This window comes from Typopeltis vanoorti, chromosome 10 (assembly GCF_054136105.1).
Source record: "Typopeltis vanoorti isolate ZY-2024b chromosome 10, IOZ_Tvanoo_1.0, whole genome shotgun sequence".
In the NCBI taxonomy this organism is placed as follows: Eukaryota; Metazoa; Arthropoda; class Arachnida; order Uropygi; family Thelyphonidae; genus Typopeltis; species Typopeltis vanoorti.
This window is the reverse complement of record NC_143558.1, coordinates 23,254,691-23,272,513: the sequence shown is the minus strand read 5'-3', so window position 1 is coordinate 23,272,513 and position 17,823 is coordinate 23,254,691. Positions and strand designations below refer to the sequence as shown.

Genomic DNA, 17,823 nt, shown 5'->3' with positions numbered 1-17,823 from the left:
AACGTACAGATTGAATATATAGATATGGCCCAAGGACTGAACCCTGAGGTACACCACTGGTTACCTTAAATCTTGCAGATTTATACCCACTGTATACCACTTTTTGATATCTGTCTGTCAACCATCCCCTTATCCAAGTTAATAGATTATGTTTTAGTCCCATATTCTCCAGTTTAAACAACAGCCTATCGTGTGGTATCCTATCAAATGCCTTAGAAAAATTCAACATTATCATAGTGTATCCATTCCCTTTATCCAACTTGGTCGTAACATTGTTATAAAATATGAGCAAATTACTAAAACATGACCCTCCTTTAGTAAACCCATGCTGTTCCCTGCATAGTATAGAATGCTTGTCTACCCATTTCTGTATGCGAGTTCTTACCAACTTCTCTAAAATCTTCACTACCACACCAGAGATACTAATAGGTCGGTAATTAGACACATCAGTTTTTGCACCACCCTTGTGCAATGGAACTATATTACATTCCTTCCATTCCTGTGGTATCATTCCTGAGCTGAGACTCAAGTTATCCAAATGTATAACTGTGTGAAAGGCCTAGCCAATTCAGCTGAACATTCCTTTAACAAATGGGCAGATATTCCATCTGTTTCTATTGACAAATTCTTATCCAGGTTATGCAAGAGCTCTTTAACCTCATTTTCATGAACCCGTAACTCTTCATCTAACATAGCAGTAGCACCATGCACCACGGTACATACACCTGGTTGATATATCTTAGCAAAGTGAGCACTCATTAACTGAACAATCTCCTTAGCTTCCGATACTTGTGTACCATCTGCATTCAATAAAGTTATTCTTCCACATTCATTCTTTCTTTTGCTTAAGACATAACGATAAAATTCTTTTGGATTGCCTTTAGCTTGCATGGCCAATTTCTTTTCATACTCCATTTTAGCTTTTTTCACAATATTCGTTACTTTTCTGGCCTGAGTTTTATATATTTCAAAACTCCTCTCACTCTTATTCTCACGATATTCTTTCCACATCAACTTCTTCTTGTGGATCTCTAGCTTAATAAGGCTGCACATCCATTTCACTCCCAACTTATTTATTCTTCGAACACTACAGATACATTCAGATACTGCTTCATTCAAGCACTTTTTCAAAGATTCCCATGTATTGCTGACATTTTTTCCATTCAGTAACTGATACCATGGGACCAAAGATAGTATTCTTCTAAGTTGATCATAATTTCAGCTTTGTAATTTAGCATGTAGCCTGATTTATTCGGAGCTCCAATACAAGTAGATACTTCCCAAGAAAGAACAGCATGATCACTGTCACCAATTGGTGGTAAAATAGCCATATTCTTAAGAGATCCCTTCTGATGCTATGAGCAAATCCAACACTCTTTGACCTCGAGTTCCTTTTTTCACATACTGCATGAGAAAGTTATCTCGCAACAATTCAATAAATTCCTGTTCTTTCTGATCATGAGATTTCTTTCTACCCAATCAATGTTTGGAAAATTAAAGTCACCCATAATGATCATTCACTTGGTATCCATAAGGCTAAATTGGCGATGCATTTCTTCGTCTCCTACAACTGAGCTGCCAGGTCTGCCACACTATTCAATGAGAGAAAAATCTAACACTAATCCCCTTCTTGACGTCATTCATTCTCAACTTCCACGGATGCTCTCGCATCACTTTCCCCATCCTCCATAAAATGAAATATTCCATCTACTGATATTCTGTTTAACCCTTTCAGAAGTTTGTCTCAATCATATAACCCTCTTTCTCTTGTTTGCTAGTGTTTGCAGCCTACAAATTCTCAATCTGCCTTCATAATCTGTATTCCACAATCCTTATATCATTTTTGACACACTCTCCACTGTATCAGAATCACCATGGAAACCAGAAGACCAGACCTATGTGCAAAAGTCCAAATGAAGTCTCATCAAGGCTTTGTAACGAAGCAAAATGACTTCCTTATCTTTACATGGCAAAGCTTGTTTCAGCTTTGCCATTATTCTCCGAGTTTTATTTACAATTTTTACTACATGACCCTTGAAATTCAACTTCCTGTCTATCCCTAGCATGATTAGTTTCTTCAAACATTATCCCACCATATAATACGACATTCGATATCTAATCACACAAAAGCGCATGATTTTACATTCATTACCATTCAAAAGAGTCATTTCCCACATACCTACAATTCTAGCTTATTCAAATCATTTTGCAAGTACTGCATATCAGCAGCACTCCTATCTTTGCATCATCAGTAAATAGCTGAATGTCACATGTCAATTCCTCCCAATGTCATGAATGTACAAATTAACAATGGACAAAGGACTGATTCCTCGAGGCACACCACTGGTTACCTTAAATCTTGCAGACTCGCATCCCCCATATAGCACTTTTTGATATCTGTCAGTCTGCCATCCTCTTATCCATACTAACAGTTTATAATCCAATCCCATATTCTCCAATTTATGCTACAGTCTATCATTCTGTATTCTGTCAAAAGCCTTGGCAAAATCCAAGAGTATCATGGTGTATCCATTCCCCTTGTCTAACTCAGCGGTAACATTATTATAGAATGTGAGCAAGTTGGCTGAATGGCCAACACCCGACATCCTAAACAAATACTAAAATATATGCCAATTGGAAAGAGAAGGCAGAGTAGACCTCAAAAAAAGATATTGGATGGATAATGAGACTGGAATAGACTGATATGGTCAATACCCGTAATTAGTGTTATGATGATGATGATGAGCAAGTTGCTAAAATATGACATTCCTTTAGTAAACCCATGTAAACCTTCCTTCCTTTAGTAAACCAAAGTAGAGATTCTCTGTCAATCCATTTCTGAATGCAAGCCCTAATCAACCTTTCCAAAATCTTCACCACCACTCCTGAGGCAAACATAACTGATTGGTCGATAGTTGGATACATCAGTCTTTACACCACCCTTGTGTAATGGGATTACCATACATTCTTTCCACTCCTGTGAAATCTTCCCTGTTCTGAGACTCAAATTATATAGCCTAGTCAAAGTAATAGCCAGATCAGCTGAACACTCTTAGCATTTGTGCTGATATCTCATCAGTTCCTATTGCAGAATTCTTATTCAGTTTTGTGTTACAGCTCTAGTACTTCCCTCTCATACACGAGTTTCCTCATATGGTGAAGAAGAGGAAGTACTAGAGCTGTTACACAAAACCAGGTTGATGGCTTTTAGCAAAATGGCTGCTCATTAGCTGAACAGTCACCTGCATACCATATGCATTCAGTAGAGTTATTCTTTCAAATTCATTCTTTCTTTCTTTTACTTGTGCCATAATGACAGAATTCTTCTGGGTTGTCATTAACTGGCAGAGCCAGTTTCTTTTCATATTCAGACTTAGCTTTCTATACAACACTTTTGACTCTTCTGGCCTGCTGCTTTATCATAACTGACATCATCCTTATGCACACGATATTCCTTCTACATAGTCTTTTTTTTTCTTACAAAGTTCTTAATTAGATTACACATCCATTTCCTCCTACCATATTTATTCTTCTAACTCTAGGGACACATTCTGATACTGCATCATTTAAGTATTTTTTAACATTTCTCTGATATACTTCCCATACTCCTCAAGTGGCCAAAATATCCTGTTTTGTAATTTTCTGAATGGAACATTAATAAACTTAGCCACTTCCCAAGGGAATACTGCATGATCACTGTCACCAAGTGGGGGTAGAATAGTTACATCTTTAACTGAAACCCACCTTCTGTCACATGCTGCTTGAGGAAGTTGTCTCACAACAGCTCAATAATTCAAATGTTCGGATAATTTAAAGTCCTCCATTATGATTACTCTTTTCGCACACCCATCATATTTATTTGTTGATGCATCTCTTCATCACTAGCAACCAATCCACCAGGTCTCTAACAATACCCCCAATGTGTATTTAATCTTAATAAACTACACCTTACACCAGATGGCTTCAAACTCATTGCCGCATGAAAAATTGTTACTAGTATTGCAGTCACTGGCCTCAAGACATTTGATATATTAGCAGCATGCCCCCCCCCCCTCGTCTATCCTTCCATTTTATGTTGGGATGTGGCATTATTAAGGAACAGTCCATATCCTAAAAAGAAATCCAACAAGTACTCCCCATTATTATTAGCTGTACCTTTTTTTCCAAACTTTTTTCAGAACATTTCTGTACTTTTGTGATTCATTTCTTACTTTGCTGTTTAGGTCTCCAACAAGTACTAGCCTTTCTTTTTGCTTTCTGTCAAATGTCCTTTCTAATGACTCAAATTTATTCCTCTGCTTCTTCACTACTGTATCAATGGCCTCACAAGTGCCAATAATATTTTCTCTAGTGATTTTAAACTTAAGATGAATCTCTAGACCTAAACTTCTACTTTAGGTATAGAGGTTTTTTTGGTATAAACTAGATACTTCACCACTAGATAATGAAAAGGGACAAAATGTAAGTCTGAAAGGAATTGAATTTAAGTTTTCTATTTTAAATAGAGAATATAACCCCACTTAAATCAGTTAAACTGAAATGAATAAGTCTGTTCAAGATTTAAGTTACCAAATATTTTTCTAGAAAGCTAGTTTGAAAGTTACTTCTTTTAAACAAACACTGCTGTTTTCATAGTCAGGACTTCCACTCTCTTTCTTATTGCAATGATATTGATGGTGTCTATAGGAAATCAGCAACAAATTCTGACTGCACTTTTTTCTCCAAACTTTTTCAGAACATTTTTATATGTCTACGATTCATTTCCTACTCTGCTGTTGAGTTCTTCAACAAGAACCAGCTTTTCCTTTTTCTTTATGTTACTTGCCCTTTTCTAATGCCTCAAAAATTCATCTGCTTCTCCACTATTTGTATATTCAGTGGACAGGCACAAATAATAAGTTTTTTTTTTTTTTTCAGTATCTCAGTTTTCCATCCACTAAATCTATCCACTCAAAACTAGCTCCTATTCAACTACATGAAAACTAGCTCCTATTCCTATGAAAACCACACCTTAAATCACCTTACAGTTATTTTTTAGAAGTATCCCACCTGTTTTATTTCTCACCACAGATCCGAGACCTGTTGGTCACCAACACGCAAAATCACGTGCTTTATACATAAAATTTTCCAACTGTTATGCAAGCAAAATAGCCACTTTAAAAACTACAATGTTCATAAAAGAAAAATTTAATTTTCCAACGTGTAATAATAAACAATTCATCCCACAAGATGGAATGGATCCCCCCTATTATCGGAATGGATTCTCCTTCTTGTATCTGTGGGCACACAGTAAGGTTATTACTAAACCTATAGTACATTTGTACCGTAGGTGGATAAGTATTTTTTTTTTTTTTTAAATTTTTGTCAGTTTTATATTTATTTGCAATTTTTTATTTCATTTATTTTTACATGGTCTGGAAACCCTGCTCTAGAGACCAAGCACACAATTTTTTCAGCCACTTCAGGCCTCCAATAAGCAGGGTGGTGGTCTCACACCGAGCAACGAAATTCATCTTCCACCTAAAGATAATCACAAACATGCTCATTGTGGGATTCGAACCCACGACCTGTTGGTTGGAGAGTGGGTACACTAGCCACTCAGGCCAGCAATAGCCCAGTACAGTAATATCTCACCTTATGATGTTTGCTTGACAACAATCTGCTCATATGATGCTTTTCAATTATGACTAATGCCTATTTTGACACCCTTCATTTGTTCATATGACAATTTTAGTCACATGATACTACTGTGAATCAGCAGATGTGCAGTATTCATGGACTCAGTTCATTTACGTCATTGCTTGCTATCTCTACCTATGGATTTACTGTTTTGCTATGAATTATAACTATTAAAACTGTTTATAACTATTCTTTTATTTTTGTTAATAATGGCAGATAAATTCAAAGTCAGGGTGCTGTTGCTCCAGTGAAAATAAGAAGACACATAAATCTATTCAATAGATGAAGGTTAAAATTATTAAATTTAGTGATGATGGTGTACTGAACACAGAGAGGCTGCAGGCTAGGCTCAAAGTGGTTAAAAACAAAGAAAAGTTCTAAGTGAAGTGAAAAGTACTAGTTAATATTACAGCTATTCATAAATGTGACAATCTCATTGCTCAAATGGAAAACCTTTTTTAATGTTCTAGATTCATGACCAAACTGTTTGGTATGTTCCCTTCAGAATAACTTTTTCGTTTGCATATCTGACATAAATAAATACTTTATTTACATCAGTTACATACATATATAATGTCTGCGTGGTTAGCCCAGTGGCTTTGCACTTCACAACCATATGCCTGGGGGAAGGAGTGTCCCAGGTTCAATTCCCGTCGAAGACGTGACAATCTTCCTCAGGCATAGCCAACTTAGCCAGTCTTGGGCGAGGGCAGTAGGGTCTTTTCCGCCAGTTTACCTGGCGTTTTTCATCCCACAAGCAGGCAAACCAGCCCAAAAATATATCCTTCCCCCCAGCGGCAGACTAGGTGACAGGTCAGTTGGGAGTGGTACTAACAAGTGGTCGCATCTAAGTAACACATGGACCCTGCATAGGAAGCGGGAATAATGCATAGTGAAAGACGAAGAAGTTATATACATATATAACTGCCTAAAAATATTATTAAACCATTACATGCATCTACATTAAATGTTATTAAACCATTATGTGCATTTTACCACATAAAAAGCTACAAGTGGTAAAAAAAAGCAGTGATTCGTTATACGATGTGGTCTGGTACCTAATGTGCATTATGACTGGGGTATGCTTGTATTCTCTAGTATTTTTTTTTTTCCATCTCTTTTCCACTGATGTTTTTTATGATGATGGAGCTTATCAATTCTGCTGTACATAAGGTTGTCCCAGTACCTGAGTTTTCACTGTTTGCCTTGGTTTTCAGAAGGAAATAGATGGGTCTGGCATGCCCAACTAGTATAAATGTTGTGCTATAGGTTCTTGTACCTCTTGTGTGTAAAATATACTGGAAGGAAACAGCTAGATAGCCCACAAGGAATATAGTGAATTGACTGCAGCTTCTGACCCAACATCCAGTCTTCACCTTCTCATGATGTATCCTGCTTATAGTTCTGAATGCTGAATGAACAAGATTGGAATGACAGTTTGGGACTTGGCCAACTAAATTATATTGTATATGATAATGATGATGTACCACCATACTGTATATATTTGAGTTAATACACCGTACAATTTAGTTGGCCAAGTCCCAAACTGTCATTCCAATCTTGTTCATTCAGCATTCTGAGTTCAATGACAGATTGAGGACGTGCTACCCTGGACCTCAACTGGAGCTCCAATTCATCCCACAGGTGTTCAATGGGAGTTGAGATTTGGCAGCAGAGGCCAGGGCAGTCATTTAACACCCATTTCTTCATACGATTCCACAACAGCTAAAGCTTTGTGGAACTGTTGTCTCGATAGTAACATGGATCCATTCCATAAAAACTCCACAGTGCAAGCAGCACCTGATTATCCAGAATATAAAAAGGTACTGAGCTGCTTTCATGGAACCATGGACAATGACCAGTGGTTCCACTCCAAACTAGCTGAATTCTCCCACACCAAACTTTATTGTAGGTACAACACACTGTGTTAACAAGTATTCATCAGGCCTTCACAACCATGTCCTACCATCAGAGTGGAAACAGGTGAACCTTGATATAATATATTATATTATATCAAGGTTCGCATAATACAATATATTGTATTATACTAGCGCTCTGGAACTCATCACGAATGGTCTGTGCCAATTGTAGCTGGTTTTTGTGTACCACCTATTTTAACACCCTCCTGTCCCTGTCATTCATTTTCAGCAGTCACTTGGGTGTTTTCCTGCACTAGTAATGCCAGAATGTCTCCATTTGTTGATCACATCACCAACCATTGATTTTGGATGATCCAATTGAGTGGCAATGGCACGTATGAACATGCCATCAATGTGACAGCCCATGATGACACCTCTCTCAAAATCACCAAGTTCATGTCATGTTGCCATATCACCTGTATTCAACTGCTACGATGAAATACTGCTTCCTACTATTTGTACAAGTTTTTATGTTATTAACAAACCTGGAATGTTCCATAACTTCAAATAAAAGGGATGTCCAGAAAATTATTGGTGGAGAGTGTATGTATATATCCCCCCTCCCCAGAAAAATTCGCTATAAGATGTGTAGCAAATACATTGAATTATAGGATTACTCTTATAAAATGCTGTTTCCTCTGCAAATGGATTGCAGAGCCAAACATTGAATTACATGATTAAACAGTGCAAAAGACATTAAAATGACACTCAAAGGAAGTCTTCATTAAAGCAATGAATAACAAATGAAGATGATTGAAATATATGAAATATATTCATAGTTCCTTATATAATATTTAAAAATTAAAGAGGATATTTTTATTCATTACAAAATTCTGATTGAAAATTTACTAAAAGGAATATCAGTATTTCAGTTGCAAAATGTTACTAAAAATTCTATTCAGCCATTCGGAGAAACCTGAATGTTGAATAAATGTAAAGATTCCACTAAGATATTTATAACATCATACAAATTTATTGAGGGAGGAAGAGAGAGAGAGAGAGAGAGAGAATGTGTGTGTCTCAAAATATGTTAGCATTCAAATATATTAATATGTAATAATTAAATAATACTCAACAGTGATATACATATTTCTCAAAAGCAGTTGGTAATAATAATAATAATCTTAATGTCATATACATAAAAATGCCATATTTCTTTCAACTGGGGGGAAAGAGATGTTGCCCAGTATTATAGATCTCTTACCATTAAAATGCATACTTTTAAAGTTTCTTTCAACCATTAAATTCATCTTTAATAAATCTAAAAAAAAACGCCTTGAGAATACATACATACACACATCAAGGGAAACAACTGATAATTCTTCACTGATGAATGTCTGGCCATTTCTATGTCTAAAAAAAAAAAAAAATTACATTTAATTATAATATTTTGATAATTTTCTATCCTTATAAAGTAAACAGGTTCTATTTTGAATCTATCCAAATAACCAAATAACTTATTTTACTTTTAACTTGTATTTTTAAATGCTTTAGTTAATATCTTTGTTTCTTGCATATCCCTCCCTGATAAATGTCATCAAATTTTACTGAAGCGTAGGAAATAAAGTTTTGGTTAGATATTACTAGTAGTCATTTTATATTAATGTCTTCTTCAATGATAAGATATAATTTATTATGGGAAGTAAAAATTACTCTTCCATAACTTTGTGTTCAGATGACTGTCCTATCAGGAGTTCAGTTCCATCAAGTCCACAGCTTGATCTTTTCATCCAAGAATGCATTAACCCCACTATTTTTTCTCATTAAACTAGTGGAAAAAAAAAAAAATTGTAAAGTTGCATACTTGTCTTTCATTTTTTTGCCCATACAGTCAATCTTAATCATTCTGTGGGATCTTTAAGCTACAATAATTTACTATTACCTGACTTATTTTACATCATTGGTAAATAACTCGATATTTCTCTTCAAATCATATCCTATATCATCAACAGACAAATTAAACAGCGATGAAGAGTGTGCTCCTAGTCACCGGCCTTCTGATTTACTCCTCCATATACTAATCTTTGGTATCTGTCCATTAGCAATCCTTATATTCATATCATCAGCACCATATCTATCCTCATTTGCACTAATTTGTATAACAGAATTCCACATGATTTCATATCAAATGCCTTTGCAAAGTCCAGCATCATATGCAATCTTCACAAAAAAGCTGTGCCTAAATAGCTGAAATATTTTACTTGTTCATCTCTGCATTCTCCACTGAAAGTGCAGTTGATGTTTTCACTATTCCTACTTATTTTCATAGTTTGTCTTTTTAATGCTAATTTTAATGCCAAATTTGTTACTGTAGTTATTCAACTTAGTTAAGATGAATAAGAGTGGAAAGAGAGTGCAATCCTTGCCATACATCTGATCAAACCATCTTTCTCTACCTCTTTCAATTCTAACTGCTGACTTACACCTAAAAAATTATGTATTGCTCAGAATAATGCCTCATTTATCTGATATAATTACATTGCTTGGAAATGCTTCTCTCTTTGCACCATAGCACATGCCTTTTCCAGATTTATAAGCTAAAATACAGACCCACATTATATTTTTGACTTTTATTTATTATTATTATTTTTTTGTTTACATGGCTCTTAAATTAATTTTAGAGCCACATAAACATTTAAAGCTTTTAAATGAATAAAAGGTTTATTCATTTAAAAAAAAAAAAATATATATATATATATATATATATATATATATATATATATATATATATATATATATATTTTTTTTTATGAAGAATTGAATGACTAGAACCGAGATTTAAGTAAAAAAGGTTTTAATATAAAAACACTACTAGTTTTGGCCTGTAACAGCCTATTCATGTGATTGTGATATTCCTTATTTTGGGCAGACAGACAAATCTGTCGAATTGCATATAGAAAAACACATGAGGGACATTACTTACAAGAGACAGCGAGCCAGTGCTTTATCTAGTCATATCCTTTTCTCGGCTAATCCTAATGATGAAAACCAAAGTCACAAAGTCTGCTGGGAAAAATCTACTAACATCTTCCGTTGCAGTGACGAACTAGAGAGAAAAATCGTGGAATCTAGAGAAATCATCTTCAATCCTGTTCATCTAAATAACAACTTGAGCTACAACCTCCCAGATAGTCATTCAGCTTCATGTACTGGCATTCACGTGAGGCTGCAAGCACGCACTCTCCCAACAATGCAACAAACGAAAGAACAGCTTCAAATACAACTACAACGTTTTCATGCTAATTATGTATAGAGATTGTCTATGTTGTTCATAGTCTTTTAATCTTCAATGTTTAGTGTTTTTTTCTTTCTTTTAAATGTCACCTGAAGAAGGCTGTTACAGGCTGAAACTAGTAGTGATTTTATATTAAAACCTTTTTACTTAAATCTCGGTTCTAGTCATTCAATTCTTCATAAAACTATGTATGTTAACCGAATTAATGATCATTCTGTCATATATATATATATATATATATTCACTTTTTTTACCTAGTCCAGAAACCCTGCTCTAGAGACAAAACATGGAACTTTTTCAAGTCACTTCAGGCCTACAATAAGTGAAAAGTTGATCACAACAATTCTTATATGGTCTGAACCCAGCTTGTTCTTCCACACGTTTTCTTGGCCTCTCATTGAGTATGCTTTCACAAATCTTATCTGGAACACTCCGTATGAAATTTCTACTGCGATGCTTGCACGTCCAATTTTCCTTTTTTTGCAATGGGTAACATGAGAACATACACAATCATCTGGAATTCTACTTTCAGAACAGGCCTTCTGCATTATGCAGTGCAGCCACCGGAAATATTTTATACCTCTATATTTGAACATTCCTGAATGAATGTTATCTAGTTACTTTCCACATTTCAAGTTTTGAATACTTTTTCTACCTCTAGTTTTGATACATACTCCTCATTGTAATTCTCTGAATATTTTCTACCACTATTCTGTGACTGCTTCTCTTTCATTTAACCATCTTTCAAGGTATTTACTCCAAATAAGTTTATCTATCATCTGATTCCTTTGATAGTATTTTTGTCCTCTCATTATAAGCTGAACATTTTTCACCTACGTGATATTATTTATATTTATCTTTAATGTCATTACCACAGCATTCCTATGACTTTTTTTGGCTACTTTTACATGTAGCTTCTTTCATTTTTCTCTCAAGACATCTGCTGACTTGCTTCTTATGGACTTTTAATATGCTTTCTTCTTTTCCATGATTCTCTCATTTTGAGACTCCCTGAAGTTTAGATTTTTCATCTCTACAAACAACTTTACTATCTCCTAGGTGAATCATGCAGTTTCTTAAAACAGGTATATACAAAAATGTAAAGAAGTTGTGAAAAAGCTTGCACTTAAACTCTATGCAATAGAAAATTGAGAATAGCACTTTGTTGTCTGCTTTAATTAAACATCACAATCAGAAAGATATAGAATATGAAAAAGATTATACACCAAATCAGCAATGGAGCTTGTAGCTGATATCCAGATACATATAAAATGTATTATTTTATGTATACATAGAGAAATAATAGCTATAAAATAAGAGATGGCAACACATTATCCCTTAATGCATTGCCATTAAGGGATAATGTGTTGTTTGTAAATAAATAAGATAATGTGTTGTTTGTGTATAAAGAACACATTAAGGGATAATATGTTCTTTATAATTGTTAATGGGTACACATATATATAATCAATTGTAACTATAACAAACACATTCTAGCAAGTTCATTAACAACAGTACTAAGAAATATTGGCCAAGGCCCAAAGTATTAAGCAATTCCAAAGAAAAATCACTATAATAAGCATTGTTATATCTCCTTTCTTTCTTTCTTTGTTTTGTTTTCTTTGTTTTCACTTTCTTGTAAATTTTCTATCTTAAATCCTTGTCGTACCAACTAAGCCTGAAATCTCTAACCTATCTCTCTGGGGCTGCTTCTCTATTCGGAACTCTGACAAAATTTATTTATTTTAGCTGCACCAGCCAGAGTCCTAGTACAGAAGAGTTCTTGTACAAAGAAACCTTCCCAGAGTTTAAATATTACCTAATCTTATTAAAGTATTAAGTGCCTATAGAAACTTCAACATTGCAATCATGGCTTAAACTTTCTTTAATTTCCCCTTATTCACAGGTTCGAATTTTAGCGAGTGGTAATTTCAATCTCGTGCTCAGACAGACTCAGACTTACATAGGAAAAACATGTTTATTAATTATCAAGATTACATATATTAAGCTTCCACACATCAAAGATATGTCATATCAAAATTCTAATTTACTAGCTAAACAATAAGGAACATTCTAATTATCAAAATTCTCTAATCTTACATCTCTAGGTTAAATAAGTACACATTCATCATAAAACACTAGTTCAAATTCTAAATAAAACTTGCTAACAAAGATCAATTCACATTCAACTATGTCTTGCATGCTCTCATGCTTTCCGACTAGATCAATATGACTAACACGTATATTCAAAGCTAATCAAGATCAATACTAAAAACAGGTAAAGCAAGGCAGTGGTAATCAAACAGGCAAGTTATTTATACACTCTCATGATTCATCTAAATCACAAGCATGGTTCCCGATATCAAATTAAATTAGTGCTACTAACGACCCATATACATTAACTAGGGTTTAGACAATCTAAGAACGTAGACTACCAGTCCAATTCAATCAACTTAACACATGAAACTGTCTCTAAATTCTCACTATCTTCTTTTCTAATCTCTGTCCATTTTTTTTTTACACTCATCACTAATAGATAATATAAAAAATGAAGATTTTGTACATTACCACCTTGTTAGACGATTTCTCGATCCTTCGGTCTGTTCTTTGTTATGGATTGTCCCTCTGTACGGTGATCTGCCGCCACGTGGAGTCACATGCTTGTCCCGATTTTATTTCTTTGTTTCCTCACGGCTTACGAACTTTTCGCGACGCTGCTTTTAACACAAATTATCTTCAAAGGGAATCCTTTGCTGCCTTCTCATCGGTTAGAACCAAATGATGGCCGAAACTCGAAACAATGTCGTCATCTCATACTCAACTTCTTCGATTTGCGCCACTCAGCAACTAGAAACACGTTGCCGCCATGCCATCTTATTGGATATCAGCCATGCTGACCCGCCTCGGAACTACGAGCAATGAGCTTGCTGCCGCCCTGCCATCTTATCAGATATCAGCCGTGCTGACCCGCTTCGGAACTACGAACAATAAACTCGCTGCTGCCCTGCCATCTCATCAGATATCAGCCGTGCACTGACCCGCCTCGGAAATACGAGCCTGTAACCCACGTGGGGGGGGGGGGGGGCACACACGACCGGGGAACACCACAGGAACCAAAACCAAAATGTAGAGGGAACTAAGAGAGAGCCTCCAGCCCCGTGAGTTCATTTTTAAACTCTTCTATAGCGCCCTCTTCTGTACTCCAAGCTTGTCTATGACGCTTTCCAATTGGCTGTCACCTCCTCGCTGACCGAGGATCGCTCTCTTCGGGGAATGCAAAATTTGAGCGCCTTCCACGAATGCCTACCCATCATTCGTTACGTCATCTTTGGTGGTCATACAGCAACCTTTGAACTTTCGTTCGCACAACAATATGCAATTTTATACATGGCATAGTTTAATATTGGTGCTTTTGAAAGTTTAAGATTTCCATCTATTTTAAAACAATAACTTTAAACATGGTACAATCTAATACTTATTTCCTTCTTCAATTTCATTTTAATTTAGGATTCAATTTCTTCCTTTATATTTTAATTCCCTTCTTAAGCAAAGTTAACATCTGCATTTTCACATATTATGTCTGTTTTGCCAAGAATACAAGTGTGCTTTTGCTTGATATGGTTGTTATTGTTAAATCTTGAATGGAGCAGTTCTATTCTTGATAGAACCATCATTCAAGATCTAACAGCATCTAATTAATAATAAACTAATCCTTTGAAAAGATATGAGATAAAGAATAGAATTACATTTTAGTAATAGTGAAGTTGTCAAGACTGTCTTCATGTAGTTGGAGTGTGACTGGAAAATAGTAAAATTACTAGGGTTTATGATGCTGGCTAAGGAATAATCCTGAAGCTTAGAGCATCTAGAATTAAAGGTTTTTCAAAGGAATAAAGAAACTGCATGCAGTTCCTTTATTCCTTTGTCATCATGAAAACTATGAGAATCTGAGATCAGATCCTATGCACGTATAGTTTTGCACAGTATTGTTTATATATAGGAGAAAAAACATGGGTTAAAGTATGTGGCTGTGGTGCTCTGACACTGATAGGGTAATGTAAAGAGGAGACGCTATCTACAAAGCCAAAGAAGAAACTAGCAACTCAACTGCAAAAGGCAGGCATAAAAATGTTAGGCTTCTGTCAAGAATAACCTGCAGACAGAAGGAAAAGGGAAGAATTAATTAATGTTTTCAAGACAATGTAGGTGCGATCAATGAGACGATAATTTGATGGCAACTTTTCATCTATTTTCTTTGGAATAGGCTGAATACAAGCTTGCTTCTATAAGTGAATATGCTGGATGAATAGGGCTTGAAAAATGAGCTTGTCTGTGATGAGAGAGAATTTTGATTAAAAAAAAAAAAAAAAAAAAACAGAACAGGAATTTTGATTTAATCACTGGTTTATTATTTTATTTTTGTAATACCAGTTCTGTTTCACTTTTTTGGTTATAAACAGTTCTTTATATGTTTACCTTACTTATTGTATCAATTTTGTATACATCGTTAGAGATCTCAGTCATACTGCAAGGTAACCAGTTAATTGCAACCTGGCAACCTAAAATAGATATGCAGCAGACAGTGGTAATTAGCTTACCAATTATGGAATATGCAGAATATGAACAGTTAAAACTAGATGTTAAAACTTGGAAAGTTGAGGAGTATTTATTTTCCCAAAATATTTTCTACACTGATCTAACCTAAATGTTTTTCTGATTGTTTCTGAGTTGCCACTGTTTCATATGACATCAATTGCCCTATCCATTCGACAATGTTTTGGAGCCAATCAAAAGTAAAAAAAAATGTGTTAATGTAGTTATATGTGTAGGATTTTATTTTATTCAATTTTTATGATACTGAATGTTTACTTATAATGGCAGAGAAGAAATTGTCTGCTTTTTTTCTATAAAAGCAATTGAAGACATCATAAATGTTAGAAATGAAAACATAGCAAAAAAATTGTATTATTCATAAAAATAATAAATGGTCTTGTATCACTTATAAAATGTATAAATGTTTTCTTTGCAGACTGATAAACAGACTAAATACATAAGTAATTAACATATTTTCTTCAATACTGGTAGTTATATGAGATAAGAATTATCCACAGCAAAGTGGTAATGGTACAAATCATTTATGTTAAGAACATGAATATTAGTGAAGTGGATATGAAAGGTTTTTTTTTTTGTAATTAATAATTTACTTTTTAAATTTTGTAATTATTTGTAATGCCTTTCACATGATTCGCGATGGAGGATTTATTAGTGAATAAGGACATGCAGCGTGGGTTTTGTGCTGGGTCTCCCATGAAAAACTTCTGGTTCCTTAGTGTGTCCGGGTAAATAAGTATGAAACATTCATAATATGGGAGTTATTTTTATGCTTCGTGAAATGGAGAACAAGAAATATTTACATTTATATACAAGAATATCATAAGAATAATACTTATAATGAGGGGGTATACACACTTTCAACTGTATAAATCATATATGGAAAATTTATAACTTCGTACCTTAAGACTTTTCTCTTCATAATTCTACTAGAACCTGAAGTACGATCTTCAGAAGGTGGAAGAGAGCCACTGAATAAAGAAATATTTTCTTTTGATTCACTCTGATCTTCATCTGGTTCAGTTGATTTCAATGGCTCTGTTTCAATAATGGATGTTTGTCTCTCCCATCTGATTTTTGTTGGATGTTCTGGATTTATCACTTCTCGAACTGACTGTTGCTTTTTATCTTCTTTACCCTTTATTACTGGATGTTCAAGATTTATAACTTCTCGAACTGACTGTTGCTTTATATCTTCCTTACGGTTTACTGGATGTTCAACATTTATTACTTCTGGAACAGTTTGTTTCTTTTTATCCTATTTAGATTAAAGTATATAAATTTTAAAATGATAACTTTTGGTTAACATTCAAAATTTTTCAGAATCATTAAGAATTAAAAAAATGTATATATATATCAGATAACTTTTTAACTTTTCTAATAAGTCTATCTCTATCTATCTATGTTTGTTGGTTTAGCAGAGTGAAAAACTGCTTCCTAATAAGAAAAACTGAGCAAATATTTTAGTGAACCCTTTTTATATACTGTTCCCACTTTATCAGGAATCCCTCACTCTAACACCAGACATTAGACTGTTTGATATTACATTATCACAACTTAAAAGGCAGTAGCACAACTACTTACACAGTAGTACAAGAGGTACTTTTAATGAAAACAATAACTAAAAACTGCAATTTAAGCAATTCTGAATTGCAGTTGTATACAAACACAAAGCACATGTACTCTTCATATTTATGTAATACTAATGAATTCAGAGTTCAGTTCCATAAGATACCATGTTTGCTGGAAAACATCTGCATAAAATCACCACATGAAGTAAGAATGATCCAGACAAATTGAAGTGATGTAAGATGATCTGGGGTGTGCGCTTCCCTGGAACATATTTGATCCTCTGACTAAATTCTAATGTAAACACCAGGGGCGAATATTCAGGATGTGCTAGGTGTACGGTGCTCATCCACCGAACAGCAACATGACTGATATTATATTTTTGCATTTATCCCTGTTAAAGACTCCCCTAATTGTATCCAGACTTTGCGTGATTTCTAAAAGTAAACACAATAAACTAATGCTTCACGAAGAGAACACTTTCAACGCGTAAACATTGCCTCACATTTGTGTTAATAGGTGTGCATTCGAAACACACACATTTGAGCCCTTTGAAAAGATGTATAGATGGCGCAGTGGGTCAAATTCTTAGCATCCTAGTAGTTTTAAACTGCTCAGAAGGCGAGGCAGGGTGAGATTGTGTGAACCAATCCAATTGAAGGTTGTCATTTGTTATAAGTTGATGTTTTTGTTTTCTGAGTTTCATCTGTTTTGAAGTGTAAACTGACATGGCAGGCAAGTTTTTAATATATAATTTTTGATAAATTTATAACTTTTTTCCTTTATTTATAATGGGAAATAGCATTGTAG

The 17,823-nt window shown here is 34.6% G+C and overlaps 1 protein-coding gene across 2 annotated transcripts in view; it reads right to left on the bottom strand.

Annotated features, from left to right (window-relative positions):
* The window catches only part of LOC150102226 (uncharacterized), a 92,971-nt gene that overhangs the window by 14,484 nt on the left and 60,664 nt on the right, over positions 1-17,823 (bottom strand). Inside the window, exons 5-6 of one of the 2 annotated variants that reach the window (XR_016548943.1) lie at positions 16,347-16,702; positions 8,889-8,951 (exon numbers count right to left, since the gene is read on the bottom strand). Coding sequence is in view for 1 of the 2 variants with exons in the window: in XM_090399393.1 (XP_090255519.1) it covers positions 8,893-8,951; positions 16,347-16,702 (415 nt within the window). In the remaining variant the exon portion in view is untranslated. The remainder of the gene's footprint in view (positions 1-8,888; positions 8,952-16,346; positions 16,703-17,823) is intronic. The other variant, XM_090399393.1, reaches the window with a different exon arrangement.